At 31.8% G+C, this 15,014-nt stretch overlaps 2 protein-coding genes across 2 annotated transcripts; one reads left to right on the top strand and one right to left on the bottom strand.

The window, feature by feature from the left end:
* Positions 1-9,728: 9,728 nt before the first annotated feature.
* Positions 9,729-11,027, top strand: LOC119661942 (DNA-directed RNA polymerase II subunit Rpb4-like). The gene is made up of 3 exons (XM_038071461.1): positions 9,729-9,928; positions 10,463-10,634; positions 10,794-11,027. The coding sequence occupies exons 1-3, from the start codon at positions 9,811-9,813 to the stop codon at positions 10,960-10,962; spliced, it is 459 nt and encodes a 152-aa protein (XP_037927389.1). The 5' UTR covers positions 9,729-9,810; the 3' UTR covers positions 10,963-11,027.
* A 1,047-nt stretch (positions 11,028-12,074) lies between these two features.
* LOC119661943 (DNA-directed RNA polymerase II subunit Rpb4-like) lies at positions 12,075-13,373 on the bottom strand. Its single transcript, XM_038071462.1, has 3 exons — positions 13,174-13,373; positions 12,468-12,639; positions 12,075-12,308 (listed from the first exon to the last, which is right to left on the bottom strand). Exons 1-3 carry the CDS (start codon positions 13,289-13,291, stop codon positions 12,140-12,142), a joined length of 459 nt encoding a protein of 152 aa, XP_037927390.1. The 5' UTR covers positions 13,292-13,373; the 3' UTR covers positions 12,075-12,139.
* Between the last annotated feature and the right edge of the window lie 1,641 nt (positions 13,374-15,014).

Raw genomic sequence — 15,014 nt, 5'->3', positions numbered from 1 at the left:
ATTTAAGCCATGTGAATCGTTTGTCCAACGTGATATAGAGATATTTAATGCTATCCTTCAGGTTTATTACTATATCTCTCACTGTCACTCTCGACGGATTGTGGCTTCACTTTTTATTTTGACATTTCTGGAAAATACTCCAGGATGAGGTTTATATGCTCTTGAAGTGTGTTGGTTATGTTGAGAGCACATTTATTCGAATATAGCATACGCGTGTAGCTAGCATATAACGCCAGGGTCGAGGGACCTAACATTGGAATATCAGATGTATAAATGTTTTGGAGAGTGGGGGAAAGTGGCGATCCCTGAGGAACCATTGCTTCTATAGTTCGGACTGACGAGAGATCACTGTTGATTTTCGGGCGAAATGACATGTAGGAACCTACCGATGATCTTAGTTTGCCTGCCTGGAACACCTAGATGGCTATCATGCCTGATATTTTTATATATATATATAATAAAAAAAGTAATTTCATTTAGCAAATATTTGACTTTATTTAATGCATTATATTATGCGATATTACTATTACTGTGATGACATCCTGATTATGGCAAAAAATACACACTTTGTTCTGGTGTTTCATTTTTCTACCTCTCCTTCTTTAACCATGGCCAAGGGCTTTAATAATGTAAGAGGCTATTGAAGATATGAAATGTAACAACTATTTAAACAAAATGAAATTTCCTCAGAATAAATATTTGGAGCATCATTTTCTATATGCGGGAATTATTTTTAATATCTCTTGCCGTATGAGGAGTTGTTGTTCTCGTATAAAAGGCTGAAAAACGGTTTGCTAGTGTATTGTGTTTATCTATTTTTTTTGTTTTTGGTTTTGTTATTATTCACTTATTTGCGTTTAGCTTTTGTTCACGTGAATTGCCCTCTTGGGTACACTCATGTGCAAATGAATGAGTCTTACACCCATAATCATAACAATTGGTTAGGCTAAGTAGATCTTTTCAAAATGGCATACGAAATGTGGCCTTAAAAATTTCTATTTTCTATTCTACTTTTAGGCGAATTATTATTCTTTGCCATTTTTTCAATAACAACTTATGGCAAAGCGCCTATTTATGCGTGCTAAATGCGAGTTGGCAGCATAATAGGAAAAAGATTAAGCTTGATTCAACATGTTTCTGTGATAATACCAATTTTTATGACCATTCATAAAAACGGCGAGCAAGCCTAAAAGGTTTCTATAAAGCAAAATATGGTAAACAAAATAAAAAAGGAAAAACAATAAATGTAGGCATTTGCATAAGAAACATTATTTGCTTTGTTTAACTATTAGTTTTAATAACGTTATATTTTATTTTCACAACTTTTTATTGACTACACAGGGAAGATATTTTATATTTTTCATAATTTCAATACGAACACACTTTGTGAGTGTGAAATCTACTTTATTTTAAGAAGAGCAGCAGATCAATGATTTTTTTTTGATTATTTTTAATAAATAAGTTAATAATTCTTTCAAAATAAAACCAAGTTTTTAATCACGTGTAGTTGCTTCAATAGCCCAAAAGAAAGTGAACAAGCTTCTTTCTTGCAGTTAAGAACTACGAAAGCCAAACGGGACTTTTCCCGTTTGGTGGCAATAAGCTGATCGAATAAAATCGCATTATTCTGCCGTCAATGAAAAAAACGCAGGGGCCGGATTCGAAAATTCGCGAGCGTTAACATATATATATATATATATATATTAATGTTTTATGGAATAGTCATTAAAGTCGGTAGGTCACGCTCTTCATTGTTTGGTATGTAAGTGCCTCTTTAGTTATCTAAAAAGTTATCAGTTCACTGATAAATATTTAATATGGTACTTTTAACCAATTGCTAGGTTTTTTCCCTTTTTCTAAAAATTAAAAATTAGCTTCACAAACGTGAGAACTAAACATAAGATTGACATTAAAATTTCGACATCAACTATATGCAGAAATCCGTATTTTTAAATTTGTAAAGATTTTTAATAACGGTACCATCAATCAATTGAACCGTTGTTAACACTTCGTTCAATAATGTGTGTGACTAACTAATTAAAACACATTTTTTTGCCAAAATTCGTTTTTATTCATCAACATAGTCCCCTTTTAGGGAAATACAATCATTGTAACGCTTTTGCAATCTTTCGATACCGCCTTTGTAAAACGATTTTTCTTTGCTTTCAAAATAGGCGTTAGTTTCGGCGATTACTTCATCATTTGAGCCAAATCTTTTACCACGGAGCATCTTTTTGAGGTCTGCGAAGAGCCAGTAGTCACTGGGGGCTAGATCTGGAGAACACGGTGGGTGCGGCAGCAATTCGTAGCTCAATTCGTTCAATTTTGCTATCGTTTTCATCGACTTGTGACACGGTGCATTGTCTTGGTGGAACAAAACTGTTTTCTTCGCCATATGAGGCCGTTTCTTTGCGATTTCGTCTTTCAAACGCTCCAATAACGCTATATAATAGTCGCTGTTGATGGTCTTCTTCTGGAGATAGTCGATAAATATTATTCCATGCGCATCCCAAAATACAGACGCCATAACCTTGCCAGCCAACTGCTGCGTCTTTGGTCGCTTTGGGCGGCTTTCACCCAATAGTGTTTTATTAATATAAGATATTCAGATTTTTGTTATATTTTAAATATTACAAAAGTACTTTCACTCAACCTCTCTGACTTCGAAACTAAACGTCAAATTGGTGTCAAAATTTTGATAGAAACTTTGCAAAGGTGGCCATTTTTTGAAATTTGTATAGATTCTCGCAAATAGAATTATCTGCATTTCATCCTATTAATCGATGTTATAAAAAATAGACTTTCATCAATATACGATATTCAGATGTTGTCCTTCTTGTAAAAATTAAAGTTAAGCTTCACTGAATTGAGGACTAAACGTCAAGTTGGCATCAAATTTTTGACATAAACTGTGCGAGACTATTTTCTTACTGGACTAAACGTCAAATTGACAACAAATTTTTCACTTAAACTGTGCTGGGCCATTTTCGTAAATTCATGTAGATGTTCAATAACATCAATATCATCCATATATCATCCTATAAACCGTTGTTATAATAAAATAGCTATATTTAAAGTTTTCTCGTGATTTGGAAATTACAACAGTTTACTTCAAATAGGTATAAACTATAAAAGGTAGTCACTTTTTGAATTAATATAGATTTTTTGCTGGCAGCACCATCTATATTCGTCCTCTGAACTTATTGTCTGATGTAATTGTCAGACTAATCACAGAAGCTCCTAATTAAATCACTAATTATTGTATTTTCTATAAATCTATTTTTTTTTTGTTTTTGATATAGAATGTAAATCCAATTTAAACGTTTCAAAACTAATCGTTTAATAAGATACTTCTCTGTATTACCTCACATAAGCTAACGAGTGAGGCACTTTACTCGGAATAAATTTGAGGTCATAAAATTGTAATTCACTGAATTATACGCAAATATAGAGGAGCAAGTCAAAATTCCATGTTATTGCTGTAAAACATTCAATTAATAATGTAATAGCCAACATGAACCTCTTAAAAAGCGAAAACCTAGTTATTAAGTAGGAGCACTTATCCTGGCGCACGCTTCCACTATATTAAAATATCAGTAGAGCGCTCATCAAGACACCAACACAGCAACACAAAGGCGCAACTACGACTACAACTGCAGTGCAAGCCGCGTTTACAAGTGCAATAAAGTACGAGTAGGAAAACATTGATACAGGCATACATGCTCCGCACTCATAAATACAAACAAATAAGGGCATGTGTATATCGAGTAGGATGAGTAGGAGTATGAGTATGAGATGCACAAAGGTGTGAGTGTGAGTGCGGGTGTGAATGCGAGTGCGGGTGTGAGTGCGAGTGTGTGCATGAGTGGATGGGTTGAAGTTTTTCGACATTGAGTATCTAATGGTTGTCATCGACAATTGAAATCAGCGCACGCATGGCTTAACGAAACATTTCCATTGCATGTCAAGTGAGCTTTTAGGCGCATTACAATTGAATAGCATACAAATCCCACTTTCCATTTGCATGAGAATTCAGAAAAATACATGTGCTTGCAGTGCTCGAAATACGTGAACACACACCTGCACGTGAGAAAACATTTATGGAGATAAAAGTGTATACAATATTTTGTAGTTAAATTTGTAGGTTCGTGGAAAATGCATTGATTCGTTTACTTTAATAGACTTAAGCACAAAGCACAGTTACTCCAACTCCAACTCCAACTCCAACTGCAACTGCCATTCCAACTGTAACTGTGACTGTGACTGTGACTGTGACTGTGACTGCGACTGTAATTGTGACTGTAACGGTTGCTACTATTTGAACCGTTGAGTTGGCATTTTTACTCCTATTGCTACTATGTGGCAGATTTTTAAAGTGGCATCGAATAAAAGCTGAATTAAAATTGCGGGCAAAGAAAATAAATAACAACTTTTGATACATTGATCTGTCATTGTTAAAAACGAGCGCCTGTTGCAATAACAACAAATGTCAGCCGTACCGTATTTTGTTATTCAATCGAAGAAGGCGAGGGCATGCCTCGTCAATATTGCATACAATTGTATGGAAATCATTTTTGTAAATGGAACCGAAAGATTTCACCAGAGAAACTGCTTTTTTACGTTAAACAAAGAGTATAAAATTTAAAGTGTAAGGTTCGATTGCCCACTATTTCTTTATAATTAAATCTATCAAATTTTGAGTGAAAATTGCAGATAAAATTCAAGCTCTGAGTTCAGTAATAGTTAACGCACAATACTAATCAGAATCTACTAGGTATGCGTTTAGGCGAATTCCATATGTAAATGACGGGTCACTATAATTGGTATGAATATAGACTTGAACCCACTAAACCACCTCTTAGGAATGAATGAAGAAGATTTCCGCAGCATTGTGAAAACTTTCTTAAATAAAAATATTTTTAATGCATATATGGCTTTCGCCATCCTTCTTGCATGATGTATAGCCCCAGGAGATCCAAACTTTATGCTGCAGTTCGGCTTTTCTCCTAGAAATATTAATGCAAGTTCCAGAAGTTTCCTATAAACATCTATTGGTTGGTTATCCTTACGAAAAAGGAAACTTATAACGGAAACTTGTAATTCGTACCACATCATCAGTGATCAATGATTTTCTTATTTTCTTACATTTTCTAAGGCATTTGTGAAAATATCAACGTTAATTTTTGGTAAAAACTCTTAAAATCTTTGAAATCATTTAACATTTGGGCTTCTGTTGTCGTGTCAAAAGCTAAAAGCTTGCACGTGATCCTGTAAATCCCATTCAAAAATTGAGTTACAAATAGTAGATGCCTGTGCTCTTCCGGTACCATTTTTCAGTGCAGATACTTCAAATAATTGTTCAATTATATAGATGGGCGATTATAATAGGTGGGCGGTCCTCATTTTGTTTCCTTTCTAAAGCTGGTAGGTATTTTCCATTCCAATGCACACAAACTGCATTTAGCTCACAAACTTTGAACTGCTTTTTTAAGTCTTCTACTCTTTGTGATCGCAGCTTTTATCGAAGAATGCGTATGGAATTTTGGTTCAAAATAAAACTATTTGGATCATGTCTTAATGAATTAATTATGGTGATAATGAGATGAACAGCATTACGATCACTAATTTTGTAAGCATTAAAGGCAGCTGCAATTTTCTGATCTACAGTTTCTAAATTTCCTTTTTCTCTTTTGCGTAGTCTAGGTGTAACCGCCATTTCAAAATTAATTTCGGTATCAAGTTCTTTATTAATTTCGTTATCACTGGTTAAATGTTCACTATCTGTTGATATCGGCAATGACACAGTTTCTAATCAAAATGTAACAATAATTTAATTTCTATTCTAGAAGATCAAGCAAGGAATACTTACCTAATTCGTTTATTTGTCGCATGCAGCGTTCTCTTCTTTGTAAAAGTATTCGAGTCTTTTCTTCACTTCTTGTGTCTCTTCGAATTTCTTCGTAATATACGCCATACATATAACCGGGTGGACCTTCCCGTCGTTGATTTATTTAAAAGTTCTTATCGTCTTCTATTGTTAACATCTCAAGTATATTTACGCGTGTCATATCGAATAGGGCCTCTAATCGTTTTGTGAATTTTGCTTCTTTTTATTGATCTCTTAAGTTTCTTCTATTAGAATGTTTTTGCAAACTTCTCCATTCTTGATGTAGGTTTTCTAATTTATTTATGCAATGTTTTTGTTCTTTTATTGGTATTCGTGCATTTTGCCAAAGTATGATAACTTCTTTCATAGTTAATCTAGCAATCAGAAGGTTACTTCCAGCGCTATGTTTTAAATATTGTGAGTGAGTTTCTTTTTCTATTAGTTATCAGTAAAAAGTAAAGATAGACTTCCTAACAGGAGACTTTCCAGTCTTTAAGGAAATATATAGACCAGCATCCTTAGGGAGACGTTAATAGAAGATAGAATAGAATGTTCGTGAATAGGTACACAGATGTGATAGACCCATATATTTCGCAAAATGATGAAGGTGTAATAGGAAATGCCAATTTGGATCTAAGAAAAAATTAAATGAGCGGTATGAATGTATAAAAGAATTAAATAAAACATAGCGAAAATAGTGAAAATTAATTATACACCTTAATGAATCCTGCTGTAGTTACAAGGAAGGAAAAAAAATTCTCCTTCCTTAGAAGGAAATTTTTCAGAGTTAGAGCGTTTTTTTCCAGAGTATCTTAATAAGTTGCTGGATCTTTGAAGTTCTTTAACGCTGTGTGGACCGTTAGAAATGCCGCAATAAGTTAACGAATTCTTTTTGATTAGCTTATTGGAAAGAAGAGTTTGGAATTTTCTTACGATATTTTTCAGTTTTTTCTCTATATATGAAAGAGACTGTATATAGTTATTTACCTATAGTTTATATGAAATAATATACAGAAATAGTATATTATATTATATATATATACCTATACATTATATAGCATTATTCCGCAGCTTCAAAGATGTGACTTCTTTGAACCTTCTTTGAAAATGTAAACAAATTATAATAATTGTTGAGATTAAAGTTTTATTTTCAATAATTCTTTTTAGTGCGAGTGCGATATGATGTGAGGGAGGCAGGAGGATTTGATTGTTTGTGAGGGAGAATTTCATACTTCAAAGTAAAATAATTGTCATTTACTAGAACATATAATTATATTTCATTTTTAAGGACATATCAGTAAATCAGCATTTATAAATAAATAGTGAATAAATAGTATACATTGTGACCGAAAAGTTTTCGGGAAATTTTAAATAAAACGCAAAATTCTTAACCTTCATCAATATTTATTTTATCTCCTTCAAAATATGCTCCATTAGAAGCGATACACAAATGCCAACGTTTCTTCCAATCATCAAAACATTTTTTATAGGCGCTTTCCGGTATGGCTTTGAGTTCCCTCTGCGAATTCTGTTTTACGTCTTCTATGGATTCAAAACGCGTTCCTCTGAGTGGTAATTTGAGGTTGGGAAACAGGAAAAAGTCACACGGTGCAAGATCAGGTGAATACGGTGGCTGTTCGATGGTATTTATTGAATGTTTGGCCTTAAAATCGTTGATAATGTTGAACAAATTGAGGTGAATCGGAACAAGCCGGGCGTTGACACGTCGCATACACAAATTGTCCACCAAAATCAAACGAGCCATCTCACGACCGATGCCTAGCTCTCGTGCTATCTCTCTAACACTCACATGAGGATTTTTGAACACGATTTCCTTTGCCTTTTCAATGTTTTCGTCGGTGGTAGAGGTCGAAGGTCGTCCAGAACGCGGCATGTCTTCGACGGTCGTACGACAGTCCTGAAAGGCTTTGTACCACTCATAAACTTGAGTTTTCGATAAAACTGATTCCCCATAAGCCTTTTGTAGCATTCGCAACGATTCTGCACACGAAATTTCGTTCGAAAAACAAAATTTGATGCAAACTCTTTGTTCAATATTTTTTTCCATTGTTTTTTTCGCAACGCACTACTGAGGTGAACTGGTTTCAACAGCTGCCGTAAACGAACTGTCCGACAGATCGCGCTCATTTTTGGCATAGTAATTAACGACAGTGCTGCCAAACTACATAAACTTAAAATATCGAAAAATATACAGCGCGCGAATTTTAAATGAGAATTTCCGAAAACCTTTCGGTCACAATGTATATGCAGATAATTACGTTTCATATGTTTTCGAAATGAATCTAAAGTGGACTATCATAATGATAATTGCTGTGCATGCACTTGTTCGTTTACTCAACTCTACTTTGCTCTATTGCTCTACAGATACTAGTGCATTTGGAACCTTTTAGAAGTGGAATGTACTAGTGTGTTTACATCAATTTTAAATAATTAAAAATGTTGTTATACTGAAAATTTTTTAACTGCAAATTTAGTTTTAACTTCAATTCTGTACTCGTATGCAGTCAATCGTGACTTCAATCAAATTTGCAGAGCCTAAAGCACGATTTCATGCCAAACATTAGGTCACATGCACCAAGAATTGTAGTGTTCTGATTTCAAATTGAGTCATATAAATTTTAATTAACATTCAAATTAATTTCTACAATTACTTCGTTAAGTGCAAAATAATGTTAAATTTAAGTTGCTGAGCTAAACGGGTTATGTTTGAAGTTACATGAAACATTAGCGGTTAAACTCCATTTGATATTTTTTTTTACAAAATAAATGAAAATTTGAAATAAAATCGTATAACAAATGTAAAAATATGCAGAGCTTTAAAATATGTTTAAATTATTATTTTACCATTCACGATACAATATATCATCGACTCTCGAACTTTTCAAATTCTATATATTTATAGAAAATGACAGAAATCAAGAAGTATATACATATAAAACATATTTCAATGTTACAATTCATAATTACACTACACTACATGTTTTAAACAACAATTAATTAAAAAGCCTCAGAAATATCTTATATCTTATAATTTATCCAGTTTCCTACAGAATCAAGTGAACCTAACAAAATTACTGTACTACGGGGTAAAAAATTTCAGATACCTATATACTCGTAATAACTTCACCGCAGTTTCCTGTTGATCTCAATGCTATGAAATTGGCAAAAGAATAATATGGTTATTAGATACATAACAACTTTTTTGGCTTTAAACTTAAATAGTATTGCTAAGCAGCTGAGCAAGCTAAATGCTTAAAGACAGAAGCAGTTGACTGTTTACCGAAAAAATGAAAAACCGTGTTCTAACAAAGATATTGTTTACTAACGTAGAAGCTTTATCAAAATCCATTATGGTTCCTTATATTATGGATAAAAAGATTTATAATACGTGTGGTCTCATCACAAGCCCTAACTACCTCTTAATAAACTGGTTTATCATATTATGAAAACCTTAAAATAAACGAAAATAAATGAAATTCTGTTCCCACATATCCACATTCTTCCCGAATATAACATTAAAGAATAGTTATGAGAAATGCAGAGAGAAGACTTCAGTTTTTACAAATTTAAAATAAAATTATAAATAAAATATGTAAACATTATTTTCTAAAATCCATAGAATCTTAATTTCAACTTACAAAAAATACAGTTGATGAAGATCTTATTCAACATCTTACAAACTCCAACCGTTATAAGTAATGCTAATCCTTATATTAATTTCTAAAAACTCTGGTGAGTAAACTGATTATACTGAACGTACCCTTGAAATAAATGTCAGAAACGAAATGAAAAACCAAATTGGTAAAAAGTAAATTTTTTACTATATATCAGTGCACAACTTCAGTTGTAACAGTACAGACTTGGTTACATTAGACGTCGGAAATTGATTTATATCAAAGACAATGAGTAAAACTGTTATGGATAAATCTGAGTCTTCAGATGAGGAAGATAGTGAATCCCTATCTTTATTTCCCTCACGTCCAATTATTGAGGATGCTGATGAGCTTAAATTTCATCCGGGTTTGTTCTTATTTATATAAATGAATTTATAATTTAAATATATTTTTAATTGGAACTGATATATTAAAGTTTATTGTGTGCATTATCGAATATCACAATGATTGTGTAAGATGTAACATATAACATACTTTAGAATATACAAATATGCATTACATAGTAAACTGTCTACAAGTATTCGGAAATAAAAAAATTACAGCTCTATAGCCTATTCTGTAAAACCATAAGCAATGAGTTCCATAGAGCAATATTAATCTAGCGTTATCACATTTTAAACACCCGAAATGCAAGAAAAAAGTTGACAATTTTTTTTAGTTGTCACTCTATAGTAGTACACATAACCTTAAAATTATTTCCTAATAAACCATGGGTATATGAAAACTAGTTCTAAACCAATTTTTTAAAATTAGATAAAATGAAACTGAATAAAAGTTTAAACCTCACAAAAGCTTTAAAAGTTAAAATGAATTATATTATAAATGAACTATATTTGGCTATGAAGAAATTTTTAATTCTAAATGGATTTCTTTTTGAAAGGTGTTTATCTACAATTTCTCAATACTTCCGAAGTTTATGAGTTACTAGAGCAGATCTATAGTGCAGTGGCGGAAGAAGACGAAGAGTTTAATCAAAGCTTCGTGAAGAACTTTGCCTATTCTAAGCTTTTGCGGAAATACAAGGACAAAAAGTCCATGACAGATATTCGCAAGTAAGTATGAGTATACAAACTAAATCAAGATTTTTTATTAATACTAATCCATTAGCTAGTGGATGTGAAAGTTAGAACAGATTTTAGAACTAGCATTATTATTTTAATTTATGTGCTGTACATATAATTGAATATGAAAAATTTTCTCTCTTTATTCAGGTTCCTTGAAGAAAAAGATCTTCATCCTTATCAAGTAGCTTCGTTGTCTACTTTGTGTCCTCAGTCTGTTGATGAAGCAATTTCTTTAATTCCATCTCTTGAAGAGAAGGATATTTCAGTTGTGAAGGAAATTATTGAAGAGCTGGATCTGAAACATACCCTTTTATAATTTTGAACATTTAACATTATTTGTACTATCTAATGCGAAATGCAGTTGATCAATAAATGAAATAACAAACATTAAAAATTGTCTCTATTACTTTAAAATACTTTTTAATCTATCTTATTTATAAATGCAATTTGTTTTTTCTGAAAAATTGGTTCTACAACAAGTCTAAGCGTCTGAGTTAAAATAGCCTAACAGAGTTATAACGAAAAACATAGAAAAACATATGACATGTAATTTGCCTCTGTTAAAAAAATCCTTAATTCTGAAAAGGTACATGTAATGGGAAAAACATATCTGTTCAAACATATAAACTCTCGAACCTATTATTTAGTGTATGATCACAAATATTTTGTTAGTGGACTCACCAATCAAACCTATAGCGAACGCAACATGCTTTGCTTGGACAAGACCATATAGAAAAAACTCTAATATCAGATCACAAATATTCACAAAGCTCATAGTTCACGTGTACGAAGGGAGCGAAGACTAAGTAGAGTTTTTTGGTACTGAATGGACAGACAACAACAACACTTACTCCACTATTTTTTGTTATTACACACTTACTAAATGTCTTTGAATGCGAAGGTAAGTGAGGCATTACCCAGTAGAAAATGGATCGATCCGTCATCGAAGCTGTCTTCAAGACATAGATACATACATATAAACCGATCGATACAAATGTATGACAGTTTTCGAAGACATTTTCAAACAATTTAGTGACAGTTTTCGAAGACATTTTCGAACAAGATTGTCTCGAAGACCATGTCTTGCATATCGGACCCACTCGATTGAAAGTTGTTGAAGGTGTTGCATAGACTTTGTTTTTGAACTGCTTTTTTTTAAAATATAAAATAGGTTTCGTGTGCATGCCTTCCATAAGTACTTCCAAAATATTTTAAATTTGATTTTTGATGAAATAAGCTCCGGCAGTAGCGCAACCATAGTTGTTGTTAGTGTAAATGCTCTTAATATGTTCGGTAGTAAAGACAGTACTATATCCTATAGTAGCAATAATATCATGCAAAATATTAATAAGCACTACGTTATTTAAAAATTCTTTTATAATTTAAGTTATAAGTTATTTTAAAGTAATAGACAATTTTTAATGTTTGTTATTTCATTTATTGATCAACTGCATTTCGCATTAGATAGTACAAATAATGTTAAATGTTCAAAATTATAAAAGGGTATGTTTCAGATCCAGCTCTTCAATAATTTCCTTCACAACTGAAATATCCTTCTCTTCAAGAGATGGAATTAAAGAAATTGCTTCATCAACAGACTGAGGACACAAAGTAGACAACGAAGCTACTTGATAAGGATGAAGATCTTTTTCTTCAAGGAACCTGAATAAAGAGAGAAAATTTTTCATATTCAATTATATGTACAGCACATAAATTAAAATAATAATGCTAGTTCTAAAATCTGTTCTAACTTTCACATCCACTAGCTAATGGATTAGTATTAATAAAAAATCTTGATTTAGTTTGTATACTCATACTTACTTGCGAATATCTGTCATGGACTTTTTGTCCTTGTATTTCCGCAAAAGCTTAGAATAGGCAAAGTTCTTCACGAAGCTTTGATTAAACTCTTCGTCTTCTTCCGCCACTGCACTATAGATCTGCTCTAGTAACTCATAAACTTCGGAAGTATTGAGAAATTGTAGATAAACACCTTTCAAAAAGAAATCCATTTAGAATTAAAAATTTCTTCATAGCCAAATATAGTTCATTTATAATATAATTCATTTTAACTTTTAAAGCTTTTGTGAGGTTTAAACTTTTATTCAGTTTCATTTTATCTAATTTTAAAAAATTGGTTTAGAACTAGTTTTCATATACCCATGGTTTATTAGGAAATAATTTTAAGGTTATGTGTACTACTATAGAGTGACAACTAAAAAAAATTGTCAACTTTTTTCTTGCATTTCGGGTGTTTAAAATGTGATAACGCTAGATTAATATTGCTCTATGGAACTCATTGCTTATGGTTTTACAGAATAGGCTATAGAGCTGTAATTTTTTTATTTCCGAATTCTTGTAGACAGTTTACTATGTAATGCATATTTGTATATTCTAAAGTATGTTATATGTTACATCTTACACAATCATTGTGATATTCGATAATGCACACAATAAACTTTAATATATCAGTTCCAATTAGAAATATATTTAAATTATAAATTCATTCATATAAATAAGAACAAACCCGGATGAAATTTAAGCTCATCAGCATCCTCAATAATTGGACGTGAGGGAAATAAAGATAGGGATTCACTATCTTCCTCATCTGAAGACTCAGATTTATCCATAACAGTTTTACTCATTGTCTTTGATATAAATCAATTTCCGACGTCTAATGTAACCAAGTCTGTACTGTTACAACTGAAGTTGTGCACTGATATATAGTAAAAAATTTACTTTTTATCAATTTGGTTTTTCATTTCGTTTCTGACATTTATTTCAAGGGTACGTTCAGTATAATCAGTTTACTCAACAGAGTTTTTAGAAATTGATATAAGGATTAGCATTACTTATAACGGTTGGAGTTTGTAACATGATGTTGAATAAGATCATCAATTGTATTTTTTTTAAGTTGAAATTAATACTATGTCCAGACACATCTAAACATTTCAAAAATCTTAATTTCGTCTTTGTTTCAGCGAAACTAATTTGTTTTCCCACACGAAACTCAGTTTTAAGATTACAACGAGATTAAAAAAGATAGCCTTATATGGCGTTTACACTGGCTGAAAATGGCTCATTCTGAATGAGTCATTTGAAAGTGTTTACATTCGTTGTATTTCATTTTTTCTCATTTCAAACAGCTGATTTTTCAACTTGCATGTTGATTTAATTTTTGGCCTGTGCCAAAAAAAATGTTACAGGAAGGTTAAATATACCTTTAAACCTTACAATATAAACTGAAAACTTATTTCTAGATTCGATTTATTTATTTTTGGGAAGTAGAAGTTCCAAAAATTGGTGCATCGTTTTAAAGAAAATTCAACCACCAAACATTTGTTTACCTTTTTTTGTAAATATGTCAAAACAGCTTTTTCAAACTGTCAAAATGCCATGAAGAGCTTTCATTTAGGGTATGTTCAATGGATTCCCTTGCATTTGGAACATATGTGGAATGCATCCGAACGTCTTTCATACAGAATGTGAGAAAATTGCTCATTTTCGAGCTTGAAATTTTATATGCAAGATTGAGCCATTCGCTACTCATTTTCGATTTTTGACCAAAATGAGCCATTTTCGGCCAATGTAAACGCCATATTATATTAAGGGAAATTTTAAATGAAGTTATGCGAAAGATAAATTTTAATCAATGGATAAGTTGGTATAACGTAAAAGTGACATTTATTATTAAAAATAGCTGACTTTCGTAAAACCGCGAAAATATTTTAAAAGTTGTGTAAATTATTATAATTTAATATAGTGAAAAAACTGTAACACTTATTATTTTAAAATAGAGTAAAAAATAATAATCCACACACCTGTAATCCACCAAAGCTAATAAAACTTGTCATCCTTTATGGTTAAGATAATCAACTTTTAAAATTTTCCAGATACAAATGGTGTTTTGAGGATGTAATTTTTAACATTCGATTTGTAAACAAAAAACATATGGTTTGCTTGATTTGGGGCAATATGAATACTTTTCAATTTAACATAATTTCATTTTAACGAAATAAAGGAAATTTGGGTGTCTGAACCTAGTATAAAATACGTCATTTACACTGGCTAAAAATGGCTCATTTTGGTCAAAAATCGAAAATGAGAAGCGAATGGCTCATTCTTGCATACAAAATTTGAAGCGCGAATGCATTCCATTTCAATACATTCGTATGAATGCAATACAACGACGTTCAGATGCGTTCTAATACGGCGTTTACATTGGCCGAAAATGGCTCATTTTGGATGAGTCATTTGAAAGTGTTTACATTCGTTGTATTTCATTTTATCTCATTTCATTTCATTTCTGTGCCAAAAAAATGTTACAGGAAGGTTAAATATACCTTCAAACCTTACAATATAAACTAA

Source organism: Teleopsis dalmanni, chromosome X (genome assembly GCF_002237135.1).
Source record: "Teleopsis dalmanni isolate 2A chromosome X, ASM223713v2, whole genome shotgun sequence".
NCBI lineage: Eukaryota > Metazoa > Arthropoda > Insecta > Diptera > Diopsidae > Teleopsis > Teleopsis dalmanni.
Note: the sequence above shows the minus strand (reverse complement) of the source record. Positions and strands in the feature narration are given on the sequence as shown.

Coding starts and splice junctions, on each gene's coding strand:
- LOC119661942 (XM_038071461.1), top strand. CDS start 9,811: ATGAGTAAAACTGTTATGGATAAATCTGAGTCTTCAGATGAGGAAGAT. Junction 9,929..10,462: donor TGAGCTTAAATTTCATCCGG/GTTTGTTCTTAT, acceptor TCTTTTTGAAAG/GTGTTTATCTACAATTTCTC. Junction 10,635..10,793: donor TCCATGACAGATATTCGCAA/GTAAGTATGAGT, acceptor CTCTTTATTCAG/GTTCCTTGAAGAAAAAGATC.
- LOC119661943 (XM_038071462.1), bottom strand. CDS start 13,291: ATGAGTAAAACTGTTATGGATAAATCTGAGTCTTCAGATGAGGAAGAT. Junction 12,640..13,173: donor TGAGCTTAAATTTCATCCGG/GTTTGTTCTTAT, acceptor TCTTTTTGAAAG/GTGTTTATCTACAATTTCTC. Junction 12,309..12,467: donor TCCATGACAGATATTCGCAA/GTAAGTATGAGT, acceptor CTCTTTATTCAG/GTTCCTTGAAGAAAAAGATC.